At 46.7% G+C, this 19239-nt stretch overlaps 1 protein-coding gene across 1 annotated transcript; it reads left to right on the top strand.

The window, feature by feature from the left end:
• The first annotated feature begins 8593 nt into the window (after positions 1–8593).
• LOC149271110 (transcription factor LBX2-like) lies at positions 8594–14173 on the top strand. Its single transcript, XM_089507617.1, has 2 exons — positions 8594–8843; positions 13773–14173. The coding sequence occupies exons 1-2, from the start codon at positions 8594–8596 to the stop codon at positions 14171–14173; spliced, it is 651 nt and encodes a 216-aa protein (XP_089363743.1).
• The last annotated feature ends 5066 nt before the right edge of the window (positions 14174–19239 follow it).

Here is a 19239-nt window from a genome sequence, read left to right as displayed (position 1 = left end):
AAAGAAAGGGTTAAGAGATGAAAGAGGAAGAAGAGTAAAAAGGAAAAGAGAAGGGAATTATTGGAGTATTAGTAAGAGTGAAAAGCAACAAAATACCAACAAAAACAGTGATGATGATGATTGATGATGAGAGACGGTTATTATGCTGTACCATCATCATTGCTTCACTCAGAATATAACGGTAGGAGTTATGCTCTACCACCATCAGCCTGCTTGCTATATAATGATGGGAGTTATGCTGTACCACCATCCATGTCTGGATCACTATATATTAATAGGAGTTATGCTGTACCACCAACTGTATACAGGCTGTTTGGTTCCGGCCCCCAGTGAAAAGGGTATACAGTCTGAATGATACCGCTCCCTGGTGTAGACAGTGCACAGGCTGTTTGGTACCGGCCCCCGGTGCAGAGGAGGTACAGGCTGTTTTACAGGCTATTTTATACTGGTCCACAGTGTAGATACTATACAGGCTGTTTGGTTCAGGCCCCCCCTGTCTGGACGCTATACAGGCTGTTTGGTACCGGCCCCCGGTGCGCAGGGTGTACAGGCCGTTCAGCACCGGCCCCCCGTCTGGATGGTATACAGGCTGTTTGGTACCGGCCCCCGGTGCGCAGGGTGTACAAGCCGCTCAGCACCGGCCCCCCGTCTGGATGGTATACAGGCTGTTTGGTACCGGCCCCCGGTGCGCAGGGTGTACAGGCCGTTCAGCACCGGCCCCCCGTCTGGATGGTATACAGGCTGTTTGGTACCGGCCCCCGGTGCGCAGGGTGTACAGGCCGTTCAGCACCGCCCCCCCGTCTGGATGGAATACTGGCTGTTTGGTACCGGCCCCCGGTGCGCAGGGTGTACAGGCCGTTCAGCACCGGCCCCCCCGTCTGGATGGAATACTGGCTGTTTGGTACCGGCCCCCGGTGCGCAGGGTGTACAGGCCGTTCAGCACCGGCCCCCGGTGCGCAGGGTGTACAGGCTGTTCAGCACCGGCCCCCGTCTGGATGGTATACAGGCTGTTTGGTACCAGCCCCTGGTGCAGAGCGTATACTGGCAGAAGCCCGGCTGGGGCAGCGCATGAACAGAACTCCATGCCTTATACTTCTGCCCCTGTGAGCGGCCTCTAGGCAGGTAAGTGTTAACTCTATGATGCAGACGCAGGATGCAAGGAGGGGGCAGGACGGAGACTTTCCTGGCCAGATATTTTTAGAAGTAGTCTGAACAGCATCCGCTCCCAAGAGAGGTTGCTCATAGAGCGGGAAGCTACAGATGCGTGTATGGGGCAGAAAGTTGTATATATGCACAGATAGCTGTGTGCGCGCGGGGCAGATAGCTGTGTGTCCTCTGATGTGCCCCTGGCTCCCGCCTCACTGTCTAGTCCTAGAGGTGCAGATCGTGCTGGGGGCCGTCACCCCCCCCTTCTTGCTGCTAATTGGTCACAGACCCCTCATTAATCTCCCCGAGACCCTGAAATAGATCTTTATTAATTACCCCAAAGCCCCCGGAGGACGGGGATCAGACTGTGAGCTCTGTCAGCGCTAAACCATCAGACACTGCTCACCCCAGGAATTGAGTGTCAGCTCTGTGGGCGAGTTATCCCGGGAGTAGAGTGTCAGCTCTGTGGGCGAGTTATCCCGGGAGTAGAGTTTCAGCTCTGTGAGCGGGTTATCCTGGGAGTGGAGTGTCAGCTCTGTGGGATAGTAATCCCTGGAGTAGAGTGTCAGCTCTGTGGGTGGGTTATCCCGGGAGTGGAGTGTCAGCTCTGTGGGATAGTTTTCCCGGGAGTAGAGTGTCAGCTCTGTGGGCGGGGTTATCCCGGGAGTGGAGTGTCATCTCTGTGGAATAGTAATCCCTTGAGTAGAGTGTCAGCTCTGTGGGTGGGTTATCCCGGGAGTGGAGTGTCAGCTCTTTGGGATAGTTTTCCCGGGAGTAGAGTGTCAGCTCTGTGGGCGGGGTTATCCCGGGAGTGGAGTGTCAGATCTGTGGGATAGTAATCCCTGGAGTACGGTGTCAGCTCTGTGGGTGGGTTATCCCGGGAGTGGAGTGTCAGCTCTGTGGGCAGGTTATCCCGGGAGTAGAGTGTCAGCTCTGTGGAATAGTAATCCCTTGGGTAGAGTGTCAGCTCTGTGGGTGGGTTATCCCGGGAGTGGAGTGTCAGCTCTTTGGGATAGTTTTCCCGGGAGTAGAGTGTCAGCTCTGTGGGTTGGTTTTCCCGGAAGTAGAGTGTCAGCTCTGTGGGTTAGTTTTCCCGGGAGTAGAATGTTAGCTCTGTGGGCGGGTTATCCCGGGAGTAGAATGTCAGCTCTGTGGGTTAGTTTTCCCGGGAGTAGAATGTCAGCTCTGTGGGATAGTCTTCCTAGGAGTAGAGTGTCAGCTCTGTGGGCGGGCGGGGTTGTTCTGGGGGCACAGACGGCATTTTTCTCTCCCTGTCTCGCTGCTTCTCAGATTCCCAGCCAATCAGACATTTATCTTCCAGGTAACGCTTTGTGGTGCGGGGGAGGGGAGGTGGTGACAGAGGGGCTTTAACTGTTAGCCCCAAAATATTTAACCCCTTGTGTGCTGCATAAAGCATGGAGATGGTGGAAGAGCATGACATCCAATAACAATATAACCCCATACCCCCTCCTATTACCCCTAATACCCCTCACTATACCCCCTCCTATTACCCAGAATACCCCTCACTATACCCCTTCCTATTACCCCTAATACCCCTCACTATACCCCTTCCTATTACCCCTAATACCCCTCACTATACCCCCTCCTATTACCCAGAATACCCCTCACTATACCCCTAATACCCCTCACTATACCCCCTCCTATTACCCCTAATACCCCTCACTATACCCCCTCCTATTACCCAGAATACCCCTCACTATACCTCTTCCTATTACCCCTAATACCCCTCACTATACCCCTTCCTATTACCCCTAATACCCCTCACTATACCCCCTCCTATTACCCAGAATACCCCTCACTATACCCCCTCCTATTACCCAGAATACCCCTCACTATACCCCTTCCTATTACCCCTAATACCCCTCACTATACCCCTTCCTATTACCCCTAATACCCCTCACTATACCCCCTCCTATTACCCAGAATACCCCATTTGCCCCTCCCTTGCACAGACACAAATACAAGGTCCTGCCAGGGGGCATTAAGCACTATATAGAATGCCCCCCAACCCCTACACATGGCTGATGCTCTACGCCACACTATCTCCCCTGAGAAAACAGGACCAGGTGGTCTCCCGTTCCCTGCGCATTGGACACGCACCAGACAGGCATTAACATGCGTGAACACGGGAGCGACATCCGTGTTATTGGTCTCCGTGACGGTGGGATCGAGGTGGGCTCAGCGTGACCATTAGTATAGGAAGCCGGGGATAATACCCGTGGCTCGCTGTGCGTGGCAGCGCTGGGGCCCCTGAGCATCCCGTCTGTCTCTGAGAGCAGCATGTAACTGCCGGGACCACGGATATTAGACAGACGTGACGTGTGAGGGAGGCATTTACCAGGAGGCTTTAGAGCGCTGATCCCCAAACACACGTGTGACATCCAGAAACACACCGATAGCACGAGACACGCTAAGTGTAATCAGTGGCCCCTGGGTTGAATGCGTCGGGGTCCCTGGGGGCCACACTGGGCTCTGATTCTTCCTTTCTTGCTTGTGATTCTTTGGTATTGTCTGCCGCTATGGATCTACCAACCACATTGCGCCCCAGTGGGTGACGGGGGGGTCCAGCGGGTGACGGGAGGTGTCCAGCGGGTGACAGGGGGTCCAGCGAGTGACGGGGGGTTCTAGGGGTGACAGGGGGTCCAGTGAGTGACGGGGGGTCCAGCGGGTGATGTGGGGTGTCCAGCGGGTGACATGGGATCCAGCGGGTGACGGGGGGGTCCAGCAGGTGACGGGAGGTGTCCAGCGGGTGACGGGAGGTGTCCAGCGGGTGACGGGGGGGGGGGGTCCAGCGGGTGACGGGGGGTTCTAGGGGTGACAGGGGGTCCAGCGGGTGACGTGGGATCCAGCGGGTGACGGGGTCCAGCGGGTGACGGGGGGTCCAGCGAGTGACAGGGGGTCCAGCGGTTGACGGGGTCCAGCGGGTGACGGGGGTCCAGCGGGTGACAGGGGGTCCAGCGAGTGACGAGGGGTCCAGCGGGCGATGGGGGGGGTCCAGCGGGGGATGAAATACTTTGGATGAGACGCTCGGCTCACAATCTCCATTCCAGTTCATCCCGATGGAGTGTCCCAATACTTTTGGCCATGTACTGTGGAGGATAGGTAGACAGACAGACAGACAGACTATCCACTCACCTGAAGCACACATGGATTAGTTTAAGTCTAAATGGGCCCCTTTGCGTTTATGAGGGGCCTGGATGGTGCGGCTATTTGTACACGGATTTTATAGCATGTAACTGAATCCACTTCCTCTAATCACTGCCAGCCGGCCATGCACTTTACGTCCATTTACAAAGGAGGCCATAAATCTGGGTGTTTCAGAACCTGTATGCTCCAGGTTGCGGGTCGGGTGAGGATGGGGTGGTCTGAATGCTCTATTTGCCCTGGATCTGCGGAAGGGGGGGTGGAGCGGGGTGTTCAGAGAGACTTCACATAAATGATACTGAGAATGAAAGAGACAGACGAGATTATTCGAGAGTGCGCAGGAACGGGCAATTATCCTCTGCACCTCTTTCCTATTTCATACCACCCAGGAACGATACCCCATTCCATATACTCATCCTATATACTGGATATTACACCAGTGGGGTACCCAAGCCAAAAACGGGATGGAATGGCATTACGACATGGAATAGCAGGGAATGCCCCTCCCCCGAGATGACATCATAGCAGGGAATGGCCCCTGAAATGACATCATGGTAGGAAATAAGCCCCTGAGATGACATTATTGCAGGGAATGGGCACCTGAAATGACATCATGGCAGGAAATGGCCTCCTCAGATGACATCACAGCACTGAATGACCCTCTGGGATGACATTAAGTCACTGAATGAAACAATAGTGTCGAAGAGGCCTCCTCAACCAAACCGCATGAGGGGCGGCCCCAGGTTTGGAAGAATCCCGCTGGGTTAAAGACATCATGAGTTGACTCCTTATTGTTATTTACCTCCCCTTCAGGATAGAATGAGCTGGTGGGGTGGAATAAGAGATTGCTAAGGTGAAGTGGGAGAGGAGAAGCAGCCCTTACAAAAAAAATACTGCAGTTTTTCTGAAGTAATACTGCAGTTTTTTGGACATGAAAAAACTGCAATACTGCACTTTTACTGCATTTGGACTTCACTGTACTGTAGTTGTACTGCAGTTATTTTTGTACGGAAGTACAAATGCAATAAAGCTGCAGCACATTGAATTACAACTGTAGGTTTGCAATATAAAAAAAAAACTGCAGTAAAAGTGCAGTATTGCAGGAGAAGAGGGAGAGGAGAAGCATGAGAGCAGAAGCAGGAGAGGAGAAGCGGGAGAGCAGAAGCGGGAGAGGAAAAGAGGGAGAGGAGAAGAGGGAGAGGAGAAGCGGAAGAGCAGAAGAGGGAGAGGAGAAGAGGGAGAGGAGAAGCGGAAGAGCAGAAGAGGGAGAGGAGAAGCGGGAGAGCAGAAGCGGGAGAGGAAAAGAGGGAGAGGAGAAGCGGAAGAGCAGAAGAGGGAGAGGAGAAGAGGGAGAGCAGAAGAGGGAGAGCAGAAGCAGAAGAGCAGAAGCGGGAGAGGAGAAGCGGAAGAGCAGAAGTGGAAAAGCAGAAGCGGGAGAGGAGAAGCGGGGAGGAGAAGCTGGAGAGGAGAAGCGGGAGAGGAGAAGCGGGAGAGGAGAAGCGGGAGAGATGACTTTAGGAAAGAAAAGCTATTGCTGATTAATATGGGCCGTGTGAGAGACAGGAGGGAGTGGAAGAAAAATGGGAGCGTTTGCTGGTGCGGAGCTTGGGGCAGGAGGGTGAGAAACGTGGGAATGAGGAGACTCTGGGATCATGGAGGTCGTGGGGGATGATGGCAGATAAAGTGCAACAGATTAACCTGACAGTCACACGCCCGGCCTTCAATAACTGCCCCATTAAAACCTTGTTTATCTACCCCGGCTCCAGATGTTTTATCGCAGGTTAATTTCATTGCAATTACCCCAGAAGGGGCTCTGGTGGTCCGTGGCCGTTGTCTTCCTCCACTCGCTGAGTGTAACGCAGGGTTCATTCCTTCCCCTTCAGTTAGCGTAAAGTGTCTGTGTGAGATGCTGCGCCTGGCCTGTGTATACTTCATATCGCTCTACAGGTGAGTGATTAATTGCCCCTTCTATTCCACCCCCCCCCCCCCCCCGAGTCATGGGAGAGAGTTATGTCTGTCCATAAGGGGGGCAAACATACCCAGACAGATAGAAACCTGCTTGGGCTTTGGGGTAACATAGGGGATAGAGGGGACAGACTGCAGGAGAGGAGGGATATGAGGAGGGAGAGTGAGAGAGGGATACAGGGGATAGAGGGGGTGATATGGGGGTAGATAGGGAGAAGGTGTTTGAGAGGGGATGCAGGGAGGGGATGTGAAGGTTTTCAGAAGGAGGGATACAGACATGGGGGACACAACCATAAAACCAGATTCACCCCGGATTAGTACCACCAAATCTTTATAATTATACCTTTAACCATTTTCATTATACAGGGCCCTAAATATCTTACCCAGCCATGGGTACAGTGGGCGAAGTGAGCATGACCATCGACCAGAGGTTCTAAGATCTCCAGGGCAACACCCAATGAGAGAGTCTGGGATATACTGAGAATGTCCAGAGTCTTCGGGTATCACTCAGTGAGAGTTTGTGGGATCTCCGGGTATCACTCAGCAGTAGGTTCTGGGATCTCCGGGTATCACTCAGTAGTAGGTTCTGGGATCTCCGGGTATCACTCAGTGAGTGGTTCTGGGATCTCCGGGTATCACTCAGTGAGTGGTTCTGGGATCTCCGGGTATCACTCAGTGAGTGGTTCTGGGATCTCCGGGTATCATTCAGTGGGAGGTTCTGGGATCTCCGGGTATCACTCAGTAGGAGATTCTGGGATCTCCAGGTATCACTCAGTAGGAGGTTCTGGGATCTCCGGGTATCACTCAATAGGAGATTCTGGGATCTCCGGGTGTCACTCAGTAGTAGGTTCTGGGATCTCCGGGTATCACTCAGTAGGAGATTCTGGGATCTCCAGGTATCACTCAGTGGGAGGTTCTGGGATCTCCGGGTATAACCCAGTGGCAGGTTCTGGGATCTCCGTGTGTCACTCAGTGAGTGGTTCTGGGTTCTCTGGGTATCACTCAGTGAGTGGTTCTGGGATCTCCGGGTGTCACTCAGTGGCAGGTTCTGGGATCTCCGTGTGTCACTCAGTGAGTGGTTCTGGGTTCTCTGGGTATCACTCAGTAGTAGGTTCTGGGATCTCCGGGTATCACTCAGTGGGAGGTTCTGGGATCTCCGGGTATAACCCAGTGGCAGGTTCTGGGATCTCCGTGTGTCACTCAGTGAGTGGTTCTGGGTTCTCTGGGTATCACTCAGTGAGTGGTTCTGGGATCTTCGGGTATCACTCAGTGAGTGGTTCTGGGATCTCCGGGTATCACTCAGTGAGTGGTTCTGGGATCTCCGGGTGTCACTCAGTAGGAGATTCTGGGATCTCCGGGTATCACTCAGTAGGAGGTTCTGGGATCTCCGGGTATCACTCAGTAGTAGGTTCTGGGATCTCCAGGTATCACTCAGTGGGAGGTTCTGGGATCTCCGGGTATAACCCAGTGGCAGGTTCTGGGATCTCCGTGTATCACTCAGTGAGTGGTTCTGGGTTCTCTGGGTATCACTCTAGGATCTCCGAGTATCACTCGGTAGTAGGTTCTGGGATCTCCGGGGATCACTCGGTAGTAGGTTTTGGGATCTCCGGGGATCACTCAGTGAGTGGTTCTGGGTTCTCTGGGTATCACTCTAGGATCTCCGAGTATCACTCGGTAGTAGGTTCTGGGATCTCCGGGGATCACTCGGTAGTAGGTTTTGGGATCTCCGGGTATCACTCAGTAGTAGGTTTTGGGATCTCCGGGTATCACTCAGTAGGAGGTTCTGGGATCTCTGGGTATCACTCGGTAGTAGGTTCTGGGATATCCGGGGATCACTCGGTAGTAGGTTTTGGGATCTCTGGGGATCACTCGCTAGTAGGTTTTGGGATCTCCGGGTATCACTCAGTGGGAGGTTCTGGGATCTCCGGGTATCACTCAGTAGGAGGTTCTGGGATCTCTGGGTATCACTCGGTAGAAGGTTCTGGGATCTCCAGGGATCACTCAGTAGGAGGTTCTGGGACCTCCGGGGATCACTCAGTAGGAGGTTCTGGGACCTCCGGGGATCACTCAGTAGGGGGTTATCGATCTCCGAGTATCAGCAGGGATCTCAGGGTTAGATCTCAGAGGGTAAGTGTTGGTCCTTCCCCAAAAGTTGGGGAGAGCTGTGAGTGGCCCCTCCCTGTCCCCTCCTGTCCCCTGACTGTCCCCTCTTGGATCACTTGTACACAGAAAGCTGCCTTGCCTCCATTGCTGCCCCCCTGCAGGACAGCTCCGGGGGTCTCCCTGACGGGGGGCAGAAGGGAGCCGTGGAGGGGACATGAAGGATCGGACGGGGCAGATGGAAGCGGCCGGGAAGCCCCTCACACCTTTCAGCATTGAGGACATCCTCAGCAAGCCGTCCGTCAAGAAGCCCCTGAGCTGCCTGGGGCCCCCCTCACAGCACAGACTGCCAGGCGGAGGGGCCCGGCCAGGGGGGCTCCTCCAGTCATCCCCTCTGTGCGCCCTGGAGCAGCTGGCCAGCAAGACCTTCCCGGGGCCGGAGCTGACGGGACTGCGGGCGGCAGAAGGTAGGTCCCCGCCGGGAATCCGCTGGGCTCTATCGGGATCTGTTCGGGTTATAGAATCGATATGGTCGGGATCTGTTCGGGTTACAGAATCGATATGGTCGGAATCTGTTCGGGTTACAGAATCGATATGGTCGGGATCTGTTCGGATTACAGAATCGATATGGTCGGGATCTGTTCGGATTACAGAATTGATATGGCGGAGATCTGTTCGGGTTACAGTATCGATATGGTCGGGATCTGTTCGGATTACAGAATCGATATGGCCGGGATTTGTTCGGGTTATATTTTTGATATGGCCGGGATTTGCTGGGATCCGCTGGGATCTGGCGGGATCTGCTCTCTGTTCAGGAGATCTAGTCCTATTGCTTGGGGTAAAATATCAGCCGATTTTTCCCTCCTGGGGCAGTATACGGGGTTATATCATCAGCGGTGTAAAGGGGTATCATGCGCAGTTTACGGGGGTATATTATCAGCGGTATACAGGGGTATTATGCGCAGTATACGGGGGTATATTATCAGCGGTATACAGGGGTATTATGCGCAGTATATGGGGTATATTATCAGCGGTGTACAAGGGTATTATGCGCAGTATACGGGTATATTATCAGCGGTATACAGGGGTATTATGCGCAGTATAGGGGGGTACATTATGAGGGGTATTATGCGCAGTATACGGGGGTATATTATCAGCGGTGTACAAGGGTATTATGCGCAGTATACGGGGTATAATATGAGGGGTATATAGGGGTATTATGCTCAGTATACGGGGGTATATTATCAGCGGTGTACAAGGGTTATTATGTGGAGTATAAGGGGTATATAATAATAATAATAATTCGCAAAAGTATATTATTATTATTACTCTTGTCATTATTATTATTCGTAAAATATTACCACTTTGCTCTCGATAATTTCTCCGGTGTAACAACAATAATAATAATAATAACTAATAATACCAATAATCATAATAATAATAATAATAATAACAATAATACCAATATTAATAATACTAATAATAACAGTAGTCATAATAATAATAACAATACTAATAATACCAATAATCATAATAACGATAATAACAACAATATTAATAATAGTACTAATAACAGTAATAATAATAATGATAATAGTAATAATATCACTGATTATTTTTTTCACTTATTGCCGGATTTCAGGCTTTTTTGCTGAAAATGCCGTTTGTTTGTTTTAATAAATCGCTTATACCTGGTGCCGGTGGAGCCCCCAGTGAAGAAGAGACTTCTGAGGTTCCAAATGCTTCTGCGAATCTTTTTTGTTTTGTTTTCTATGTTGGCCCCAAAAAAAGATTCGATTTATTATTTCAATCGAATTATTTATGATATTTATTTTTTTAAATATTGTAATATCTTTATAATTGGTATTAATTATTATATTATTAATAACTAATATTGTACAGAATCTGCAACATTAACTGATCTGTACGGTTTTTAGGGGTACAGCCCGAGCACACGGCCGGCGGGGGGGTTATTTATTATATATATATATATATATATATATATATATATATTCAGCGTATACTCTTGCCTGACTGGGAGCACACCGCCGGCGGGGGTTATTTATTATATATATATATATATATATATATATATATATATATAATATATTCATCTTATACTCTTGCCTGGCTGGGAGCACACCGCCGGCGGGGGTTATTTATTATATATATATATATATATATATAATATATTCATCTTATACTCTTGCCTGACTGGGAGCACACCGCCGGCGGGGGTTATTTATTATAAAACATAGAACATGCACCGGAGTCGGGATCCGTAATTTCGTTATAAATAAATAAAACCGTTTATTTAAGGATTCGATAGGAATAGGAGACATAGGAGATAGGAGACACCGAGTATACCGCCAACAGAGGGTACTGCCTATGCACTGGTGTGCTGTCACTCATACATCTCTCCTATCTGTCTTACTCTGTTCTCTCTCTCTCTCTCTTCATTCTTTCTCCCCACCTTTGTCTCCCTTTCCTTAACTCTCTCTCTCTCTCGTCCCTTTGCTTCCTCTTTGTGTTATTTTCTCTGTGATCTCTCTCTCTCTCTCTCTCAGTCTCTCTCTTTCTCACGTTTTTTTTTTCCTCTCCTTCTCCCTTTACGTCGACCTCCCTTCATCACTCTGTTTCCTCTTTCTTCCCGTTATCCCCCCTCTCTGTTCTCTTCTTTCTTTTTCTTTCTCTCTTACTCCTTTCTCTGTATGTTTTCCTCTCTTTATTGTCTCTCTACCCATCACCTCTCTTATTCCTACACTCCTCTATATCCTTTCTCTCACCTTCGCTTCTACTTTCTCTCGTTCTATCTCTTCCTCTCTCTCTCTCTACCTGTCTCATCCACCCCCTTCTTTTTCTCTCTCATGTCACTTTCTCTTTTACCCCTTTTTTTCTCTAACCCCCTCCATTCCTTCTCTTACTCATTCCCTCTCTTCTCTCCATTGTCTTACTCCTTCCCTCTTTTCCGTACTCCTTCCCTCTCTTCTCTCTTTTAATTATTCGCCGCGAGCCGATTCCATCCGGGATACCGCATCAGGTCCGGTTTATCGGGATTTACTATTATCAGCATTTTATTTATCAGAACGTGTGTGTGTGGGGGGGCGTATTATTTTTATTTATTTCATATTACTATTACTGTTGTTATTATTATTGTTGTTATTAATAATGTTGATGAATTCGATTTAGTAAATTGCTGAGAAATGCCCCCCCCCCCAACATTCACGGAATCGGTTTGAGAAAAACGAATTGTATCCCTTCTTATAAAACATTCGATTCTGATCTTTATCTTATTACATTTTATTTCTTTAAGATTTACGAAGGGTTTTTTGGCCATGAAAACCGGGGATTTATGGTCATTATGGATGGTTCGTTATAATTTGTAATAATCTAAATATTTAGAATGATTCGGTTTGATTCGGAACCCTAAGAGAAAAGGGGGGGGGGCTAAGACCTACATTTTATTTCTTAAGTAAATGTCGGGAAAATTTTTGAATTCTCATTTTTTGTTGCTATATTTTAATTTCTACACAAACCTCAGAACAACAACAACAATAATAATAAAAACAACATATATATAATAATACCAATAGCAATAATAACAACAATAATAAATAATAAAAACAAAAAATACCAATAATAAAATAACACTATATATCTATATATATTATACTGTACAGCACTGGCCCATTATATATATACAACATACAGCTTTAACCACTTATATATACTATACAGCTCTAACATTTTATATATAATATGCAGATTTAATCTATATATATATATATATCTATATATATAGTATACAGCTCTAACCCATTGTATATACTATACAGATTTAACCCATATATATATACTGTACAGCACTGGCCCATTATGTATACAGCTTTAACCACTTATATATACACTATACAGCTCTAACTTTTTATATATACTATGCAGATTAAATCTAATTATATATATATATACTTTAACCACTATATATATATATATATATATATATATATTAGTATACAGCTAATCCATTGTATATACTATACAGATTTAACCCATTATGCATATATTAATTATATATATTTACTATACAGCTTTAATCCATTATATTTACTATACAGCTCTAACCCATTATATATACTATATTGATTTACTCATTATATATATTTTTACTATACAGCTTTAAACATTATATTTACTTTACAGCTCTAACTCATTATATAAAGTATACATATTTACCATACAGCTCTAACCTACTATATATACACACACTATACAGATTTAACCCATTATATACATACAATACAGATTTGACCAAAATAAATAGTTATATTTACAGAGGACCCTGTCAATATATTTGGTGATACTTTCTTGGGGGTATTTGCAGGTTCTGTCCCTTGGGGTATGTTCTGGGGGTATTTGCAGATTCTGTGCTCTGGGGTATGTTCTGGGGGTATGCATGATTAGGCTCACTCACGGAGTCTGCCCTCCATTCGGAGGCTCCGGGGAGAGGCTCTCCCATTACAGGCTTGGAGTCCGGAAATATTAACTGTGACATCATAATCCACATAAATCTGTAATAAAGACACATCCAGAGCCCCTGCCAGCCATGTCACTCACTGTAACGACTGCCCCATCCTGCCCCACCCTGCCAGCCAGCCTGTGTCCCCTGCGTTCGCTCCTGCCCCTCCCTGCCAGCCTGTGTCCCCTGGGGGAGAGAAACGGGGGGGGGGATGAGAGAGAGGAGAGAGAGGGACGGGTAGAGAAGAGAGACGAGGGAGAAGAGAGACAGATTGGGGAAAGAGAGAGAGGGGGAGAAGAGAGGTGGTGAGAGAGGAGAGGCGGGAAAGAGACGCGAGAGATGGGTAGGGGGGATAGAGAGGGAAGGGGGAAAGAGGAGAGATGAGTGAGAGAAGAGAGACATTGGAGAGAGATGGGGAAAGAGAGAAAGAAGAGAGAATAGGGGGAGCGAGGAGAGAGAGACAAGAGAGAGAGAGATGGGGGAGAGAGGAGAGAGAGAAAAGGAGGGGGCAAGAGAAAGAGAGATGGGGAGAGAGTTGGGGAGAGAGGAGAGTGGAGGAGGGGGAGAGAAGAGGAGGGGGAGAGAAGAGGAGGGGGAGAGAAGAGGAGGGGGAGAGAAGAGGAGGGGGGAGAGAGGGTGATAGACAGGAAAGAGAAGGGATGGGAGACATTTAAACACATAAAGGGATAAAGGACGGGAGGGAAATGATTCCAAAGGAGGAGAAAAGTTACAACAAGAGACTGGGAAACCAACACTAGAGCGTCAGAGCTGGAGATGGAATGGAAGGAATTTTTACTTTACTGAGAGGGTGGTGGATAAGTGGAACAGCTTCCCGGCATGAGTGGTTTGGTCTCTCACGTCCTCCTTTTCTCCTTGTCAGGTCAGGATCCTCTCGGCCCCTGCGGACACGGCCACAGCACAAGGAAACGGCGTAAGTCGCGGACGGCTTTCACCAACCAGCAGATCTACGAGCTGGAGAAGCGCTTTGTGTACCAGAAGTACTTGGCCCCCGCGGACAGGGACCACGTGGCGCAGCAGCTGGGACTCAGCAACGCGCAGGTCATCACCTGGTTCCAGAACCGCCGGGCCAAGCTGAAGCGGGACCTGGAGGAAATGAGGGCCGACGTTGAGTCCCTGAACAAGCTGCCGCCCCAGGCCCTGGAGAGGCTGGTGTTGGCGGGGGCCTCCCGTGAAGCTTACGCCCAGCCTCCCCGACACGCCCCCGCGGAGCACACGCCAGGCGCCTTCTCAGATGACGAAGAGATCGATGTGGATGACTAGAGGGGCCCCGGCACTTTACCTCCGTGTAGATTTCATATGAAACATGCTGCAGAGGTGTTTCCTGACTGCATCTGCTGGGATATCATTCCAGGCGCAGACTACTCCTCGCCATATGTAACACATACCATGTTGCAACACTGGGTGAGGGATTCAGGGACTGTACCTGACCTGCCTGGCGGTGGATTTTAATACTACTTCAGAGAAGAGAGATCTATGACTTGCTGCCCCTGGAGCTGGACAGATAACAGGGTTGTGGGTACAGGGGGTGGCAGCCGGGAGGAGACAGGCTGGAGATACACAATAAATTCTCATTTAACAAGGACTCCAAATGCTGACTCCATCTCTAGGAGGCATCTGTGTGGGGCAATACCGAGCTGGACGGGGGTTATTGGTTATCTCAGCCGCTGCCGCCCCGCAGGGGGGGGTTATTCACACAAAATTCAATTAAAGATAATGAAGAGCTGTGAGGGGCCCCAGTTTAGGAGTAGAAATAAATTAAACATTAACAGGAGGGGGAGGGAGCTTCTCCGGTCCATATATTACTCCATATACCCCTTCCTATAACCCCTCCCTATAACCCCTCTTATTACTCCATATAACCCTCCCTATAACCTCTCCCATTTCTCCATATATACCCCTCTTATTACTCCCTATAACCAGCAGACTGGTCCCCAGGGGCCACATCCAATGGTCAGGCTGTCTCTGTGACTGTCTGCCAGCTGCTGCCTCTTGGCCCCTGTATAATGTATAGTGAAAAAGACAGTTTGCAGAACGAAGGATTCACTACTATCTGTCCCAGAAGTCATGGATAAAATTACAAGAGAGTCAGAATTTTTTTTTTAACCCCTTCAGTCCCCTATGGACGTACTGGTACGTCCTGACCTTCTTGCAGCGGCAGGGACAAATCCTGGACTCCCCACTGACAGCAGAAGGCAGCATCGCCGGTTTGACCCGGAGATTGCCGGGTGAGCGGGGTCTTGACACGCCCCACTCCCAGCCCATTTTCCCCTTTATATGGGGGTGTTTCCCGCTGCCGTCAGCGGGACCGCCCACCGACGTCAGCGGGACCGCCCAGTGTGATCGGTGCAGGGGGATCGCGGAGAGGAGAGTGAGAAACCATGTCTCTCACCCCCCCTCCCGTCCTGAAACAGAAAAGCAGAAAAAAAACGGTTAGTCATTTAAAAAAAGAAAAAAAATCACTAAAATACAATAAATAATTTTTTTTTTAAATCGATAAAGTGAGCTAAGTGATGTCATTGTGACATCACTGGCATTAATAACATTTCAAGAGGACCTCTAACCATACTGCACTGAAAACAAAAAATATATATAAAAAATTAAATAAAGATCATTAAAAAAGAAAAAACCCTTACATCCCATTGCCCTAACACAACTTCTACCCAATATACCCCTCCTGCCCCCGTTCACAACCCCCAAACCCGTTAAGCCATAAGCATAAAAATTATACAAAAAAATTACACCTTATAGTACGCTGGGAAAGTATGGAAAATCTACATAAATGAGGTATTTCTGAAATCAGGACACCTGAATTGATAAATAATAAAAATAATAATAATCGCTCCTCAGCCTGAAGGAATCTGGGATGGAAACCTGGCCAAAAGAATTCATCAATTAAAAAAAAAAAAACATTAAAAGGGACAGGGGTTCATCCGGGGTTTCCTGGATGGGAAGAATAAATGTTATTAAATCTTACGTCCCCAAATGGCTCTACTATTTTAGGATGATCCCCCTCATAAAACCCAAGAATATCTAGATTTCATCTCTACAGAAGGAAAAAAACCCAAGAATATCTAGATTTCATCTCTACAGAAGGAAAAAAAACCCCAATATCTAGATTTCATCTCTACAGAAAAACCCCAAGAATATCTAGATTTCATCTCTACAGAAAAACCCCAAGAATATCTAGATTTCATCTCTACAGAGGGAAAAAACCCCAAGAATATCTAGATTTCATCTCTACAGAGGAAAAAAACCCCAAGAATATCTAGATTTCATCTCCTCTACAGAGGAAAACCCAAGAATATCTAGATTTCATCTCTACAGAGGGAAAAAACCCCAAGAATATCTAGATTTCATCTCTCTACAGAGGAAAACCCCAAGAATATCTAGATTTCATCTCTACAGAGGAAAAAAACCCCAAGAATATCTAGATTTCATCTCTCTACAGAGGAAAACCCCAAGAATATCTAGATTTCATCTCTACAGAGGAAAACCCCAAGAATATCTAGATTTCATCTCTACAGAGGAAAAAACCCAAGAATATCTAGATTTCATCTCTACAGAAAAACCCCAAGAATATCTAGATTTCATCTCTACAGAGGAAAAAAACCCCAAGAATATCTAGATTTCATCTCTACAGAGGAAAAAAACCCCAAGAATATCTAGATTTCATCTCTCTACAGAGGAAAACCCCAAGAATATCTAGATTTCATCTCTACAGAGGAAAAAACCCAAGAATATCTAGATTTCATCTCTACAGAGGGGAAAAAAACCCAGAATATCTAGATTTCATCTCTACAGAGGAAAAAAAACCCCCAAGAATATCTAGATTTCATCTCTACAGAGGAAAAAAAAACCCAAGAATATCTAGATTTCATCTCTACAGAGGGAAACCCCAAGAAAATCTAGATTTCATCTCTACAGAAGGAAAAAAACCCCCAATATCTAGATTTCATCTCTACAGAAAAACCCCAAGAATATCTAGATTTCATCTCTACAGAGGAAAAAAAACCCCAAGAATATCTAGATTTCATCTCTACAGAGGAAAAAAACCCCCAAGAATATCTAGATTTCATCTCTACAGAGGAAAAAAAAAACCCCAAGAATAGCTAGATTTCATCTCGACAGAGGAAAAAAAAACCCCCAAGAATAGCTAGATTTCATCTCTACAGAGGAAAAAACCCAAGAATATCTAGATTTCATCTCTACAGAGGAAAAAAAACCCCAAGAACATCTAGATTTTATCTCGACTGAGAAAACCCCCAATATCTAGATTTCATCTCGACAGAGAAAAACCCAAGAATATCTAGATTTCATCTCTACAGAGGAAAAAAACCCAAGAATATCTAGAATTAATCTCTACAGAGGAAAAAAACCCCAAGAATATCTAGATTTCATCTCTACAGAGGAAAAAAACCCCAAGAATATCTAGATTTCATCTCTACAGAGGAAAAAAACCCCAAGAATATCTAGATTTCATCTCGACAGAGAAAAACCCCAAGAATATCTAGATTTCATCTCTACAGAGGAAAAAAACCCCAAGAATATCTAGATTTCATCTCTACAGAGGAAAAAAAAACCAAGAATATCTAGATTTCATCTCGACAGTGAAAAAAAAACAAGAAAATCTAGATTTCATCTCTACAGAGGAAAACCCCAAGAATATCTAGATTTCATCTCTACAGAGGAAAAAAAACCCCAAGAACATCTAGATTTCATCTCGACTGAGAAAACCCCCAATATCTAGATTTCATCTCTACAGAGAAAAACCCAAGAATATCTAGATTTCATCTCTACAGAGGAAAAAAAACCAAGAATATCTAGATTTCATCTCGACAGAGGAAAACCCCCAAGAATATCTAGATTTCATCTCTACAGAGGAAAAGCCCAAGAATATCTAGATTTCATGTCGACAGAGAAAAAAAACCAAGAAAATCTAGATTTCATCTCTACAGCGGAAAACCCCAAGAATATCTAGATTTCATCTCTACAGAGGGAAAAAACCCCAAGAATAACTAGATTTCATCTCTACAGAGGAAAAAAACCCCAAGAACATCTAGATTTTATCTCGACTGAGAAAACCCCCAATATCTAGATTTCATCTTGACAGAGAAAACCCCAAGAATATCTAGATTTCATCTCTACAGAGGAAAAAAAACCAAGAATATCTAGAATTCATCTCTACAGAGGAAAAAAAACCCCAAGAATATCTAGATTTCATCTCGACAGAGAAAACCCCAAGAATATCCAGATTTCATCTCTACAGAGGAAAAAAACCCAAGAATATCTAGATTTCATCTCTACAGAGGAAAAAAAAACAAGAAAATCTAGATTTCATCTCTACAGAGGAAAACCCCAAGAATATCTAGATTTCATCTCTACAGAGGAAAAAAACCCCAAAGAATATCTAGATTTCATCTCTAGAGAAAACCCCAAGAATATCTAGATTTCATCTCGACTGAGAAAACCCCAAGAATATCTAGATTTCATCTCTACAGAGAAAAAACCCAAGAATATCTAGATTTCATCTCTAGAGGAAAAAACCCAAGAATATCTAGATTTCATCTCTACAGAGAAAAAACCCAAGAACGCAATCACCTTATCTGACCAGTTGTGAGGCAGCCGTATAAATTCCCGGGCCTCACTTGGAAATGTAGCTGCTGTCGCCTCATCATAAGTGGACAGATAAGAGTTACGCCGGAGTTACACCGGAGGGAAACGACATACCGAGTACCACTGCAGAGAGCGGCTACAACACCATCGGAACCAGAACTCATCCCCATCCCAGCCTTCCTCTCCTATCGTCTTCCTTCCCCCTCACCCCGACTAGATTGTAAGCTCCCGGGAGCAGGGCCCTCTGCGGAATCTGCCGGCGCTTTATAAATAAATAAATGTGATGTAATGTAAGGTGGAAACGTAACGAACGAGTAGAACGGATAACGGATCTGAATCATATCCATCATCGGCGTTATACGGAGAGAGCGGTTATTTCGCAGCAATTACATAAATTATTCTATAAGAGCTGCGGCGGACAGCTGAGGAAATTCCTGCACGTTCAATAACCTCGGAAGTCTCTTCTTTGTACTTTTCCGTAGAAATCAACAAAAAGCTAGCGTACTTTTTCTTTTTGGATAGCAGAATATTTTCTGCCAAACCAACACGGCCCCTCGGAGCAACGCTTACGTCAAGATACAGTCTGTCTCTGTCCGTCTGCCTGTGTGTGATTTATCTATACATTATACAGGGGCCAGCTCACTGATTTATCTATACATTATACAGGGGGCCGGCTCACTGATTTATCTATACATTATACAGGGGGCCAGTCA

The sequence above is a fragment of the Sceloporus occidentalis genome, unplaced genomic scaffold (assembly GCF_023333645.1).
Source record: "Sceloporus occidentalis isolate IW3139 unplaced genomic scaffold, rSceOcc1.0.p SCAF_564, whole genome shotgun sequence".
Taxonomy (NCBI): domain Eukaryota; kingdom Metazoa; phylum Chordata; class Lepidosauria; order Squamata; family Phrynosomatidae; genus Sceloporus; species Sceloporus occidentalis.
Note: the sequence above shows the minus strand (reverse complement) of the source record. Positions and strands in the feature narration are given on the sequence as shown.

What these genes read in the sequence shown, in the direction of transcription:
- LOC149271110 (XM_089507617.1), top strand. Translation starts at nt 8,594, where the DNA reads ATGAAGGATCGGACGGGGCAGATGGAAGCGGCCGGGAAGCCCCTCACA. An exon ending in GGGACTGCGGGCGGCAGAAG is followed by an intron (nt 8,844 to 13,772) that starts GTAGGTCCCCGC and finishes TCTCCTTGTCAG; the next exon opens with GTCAGGATCCTCTCGGCCCC.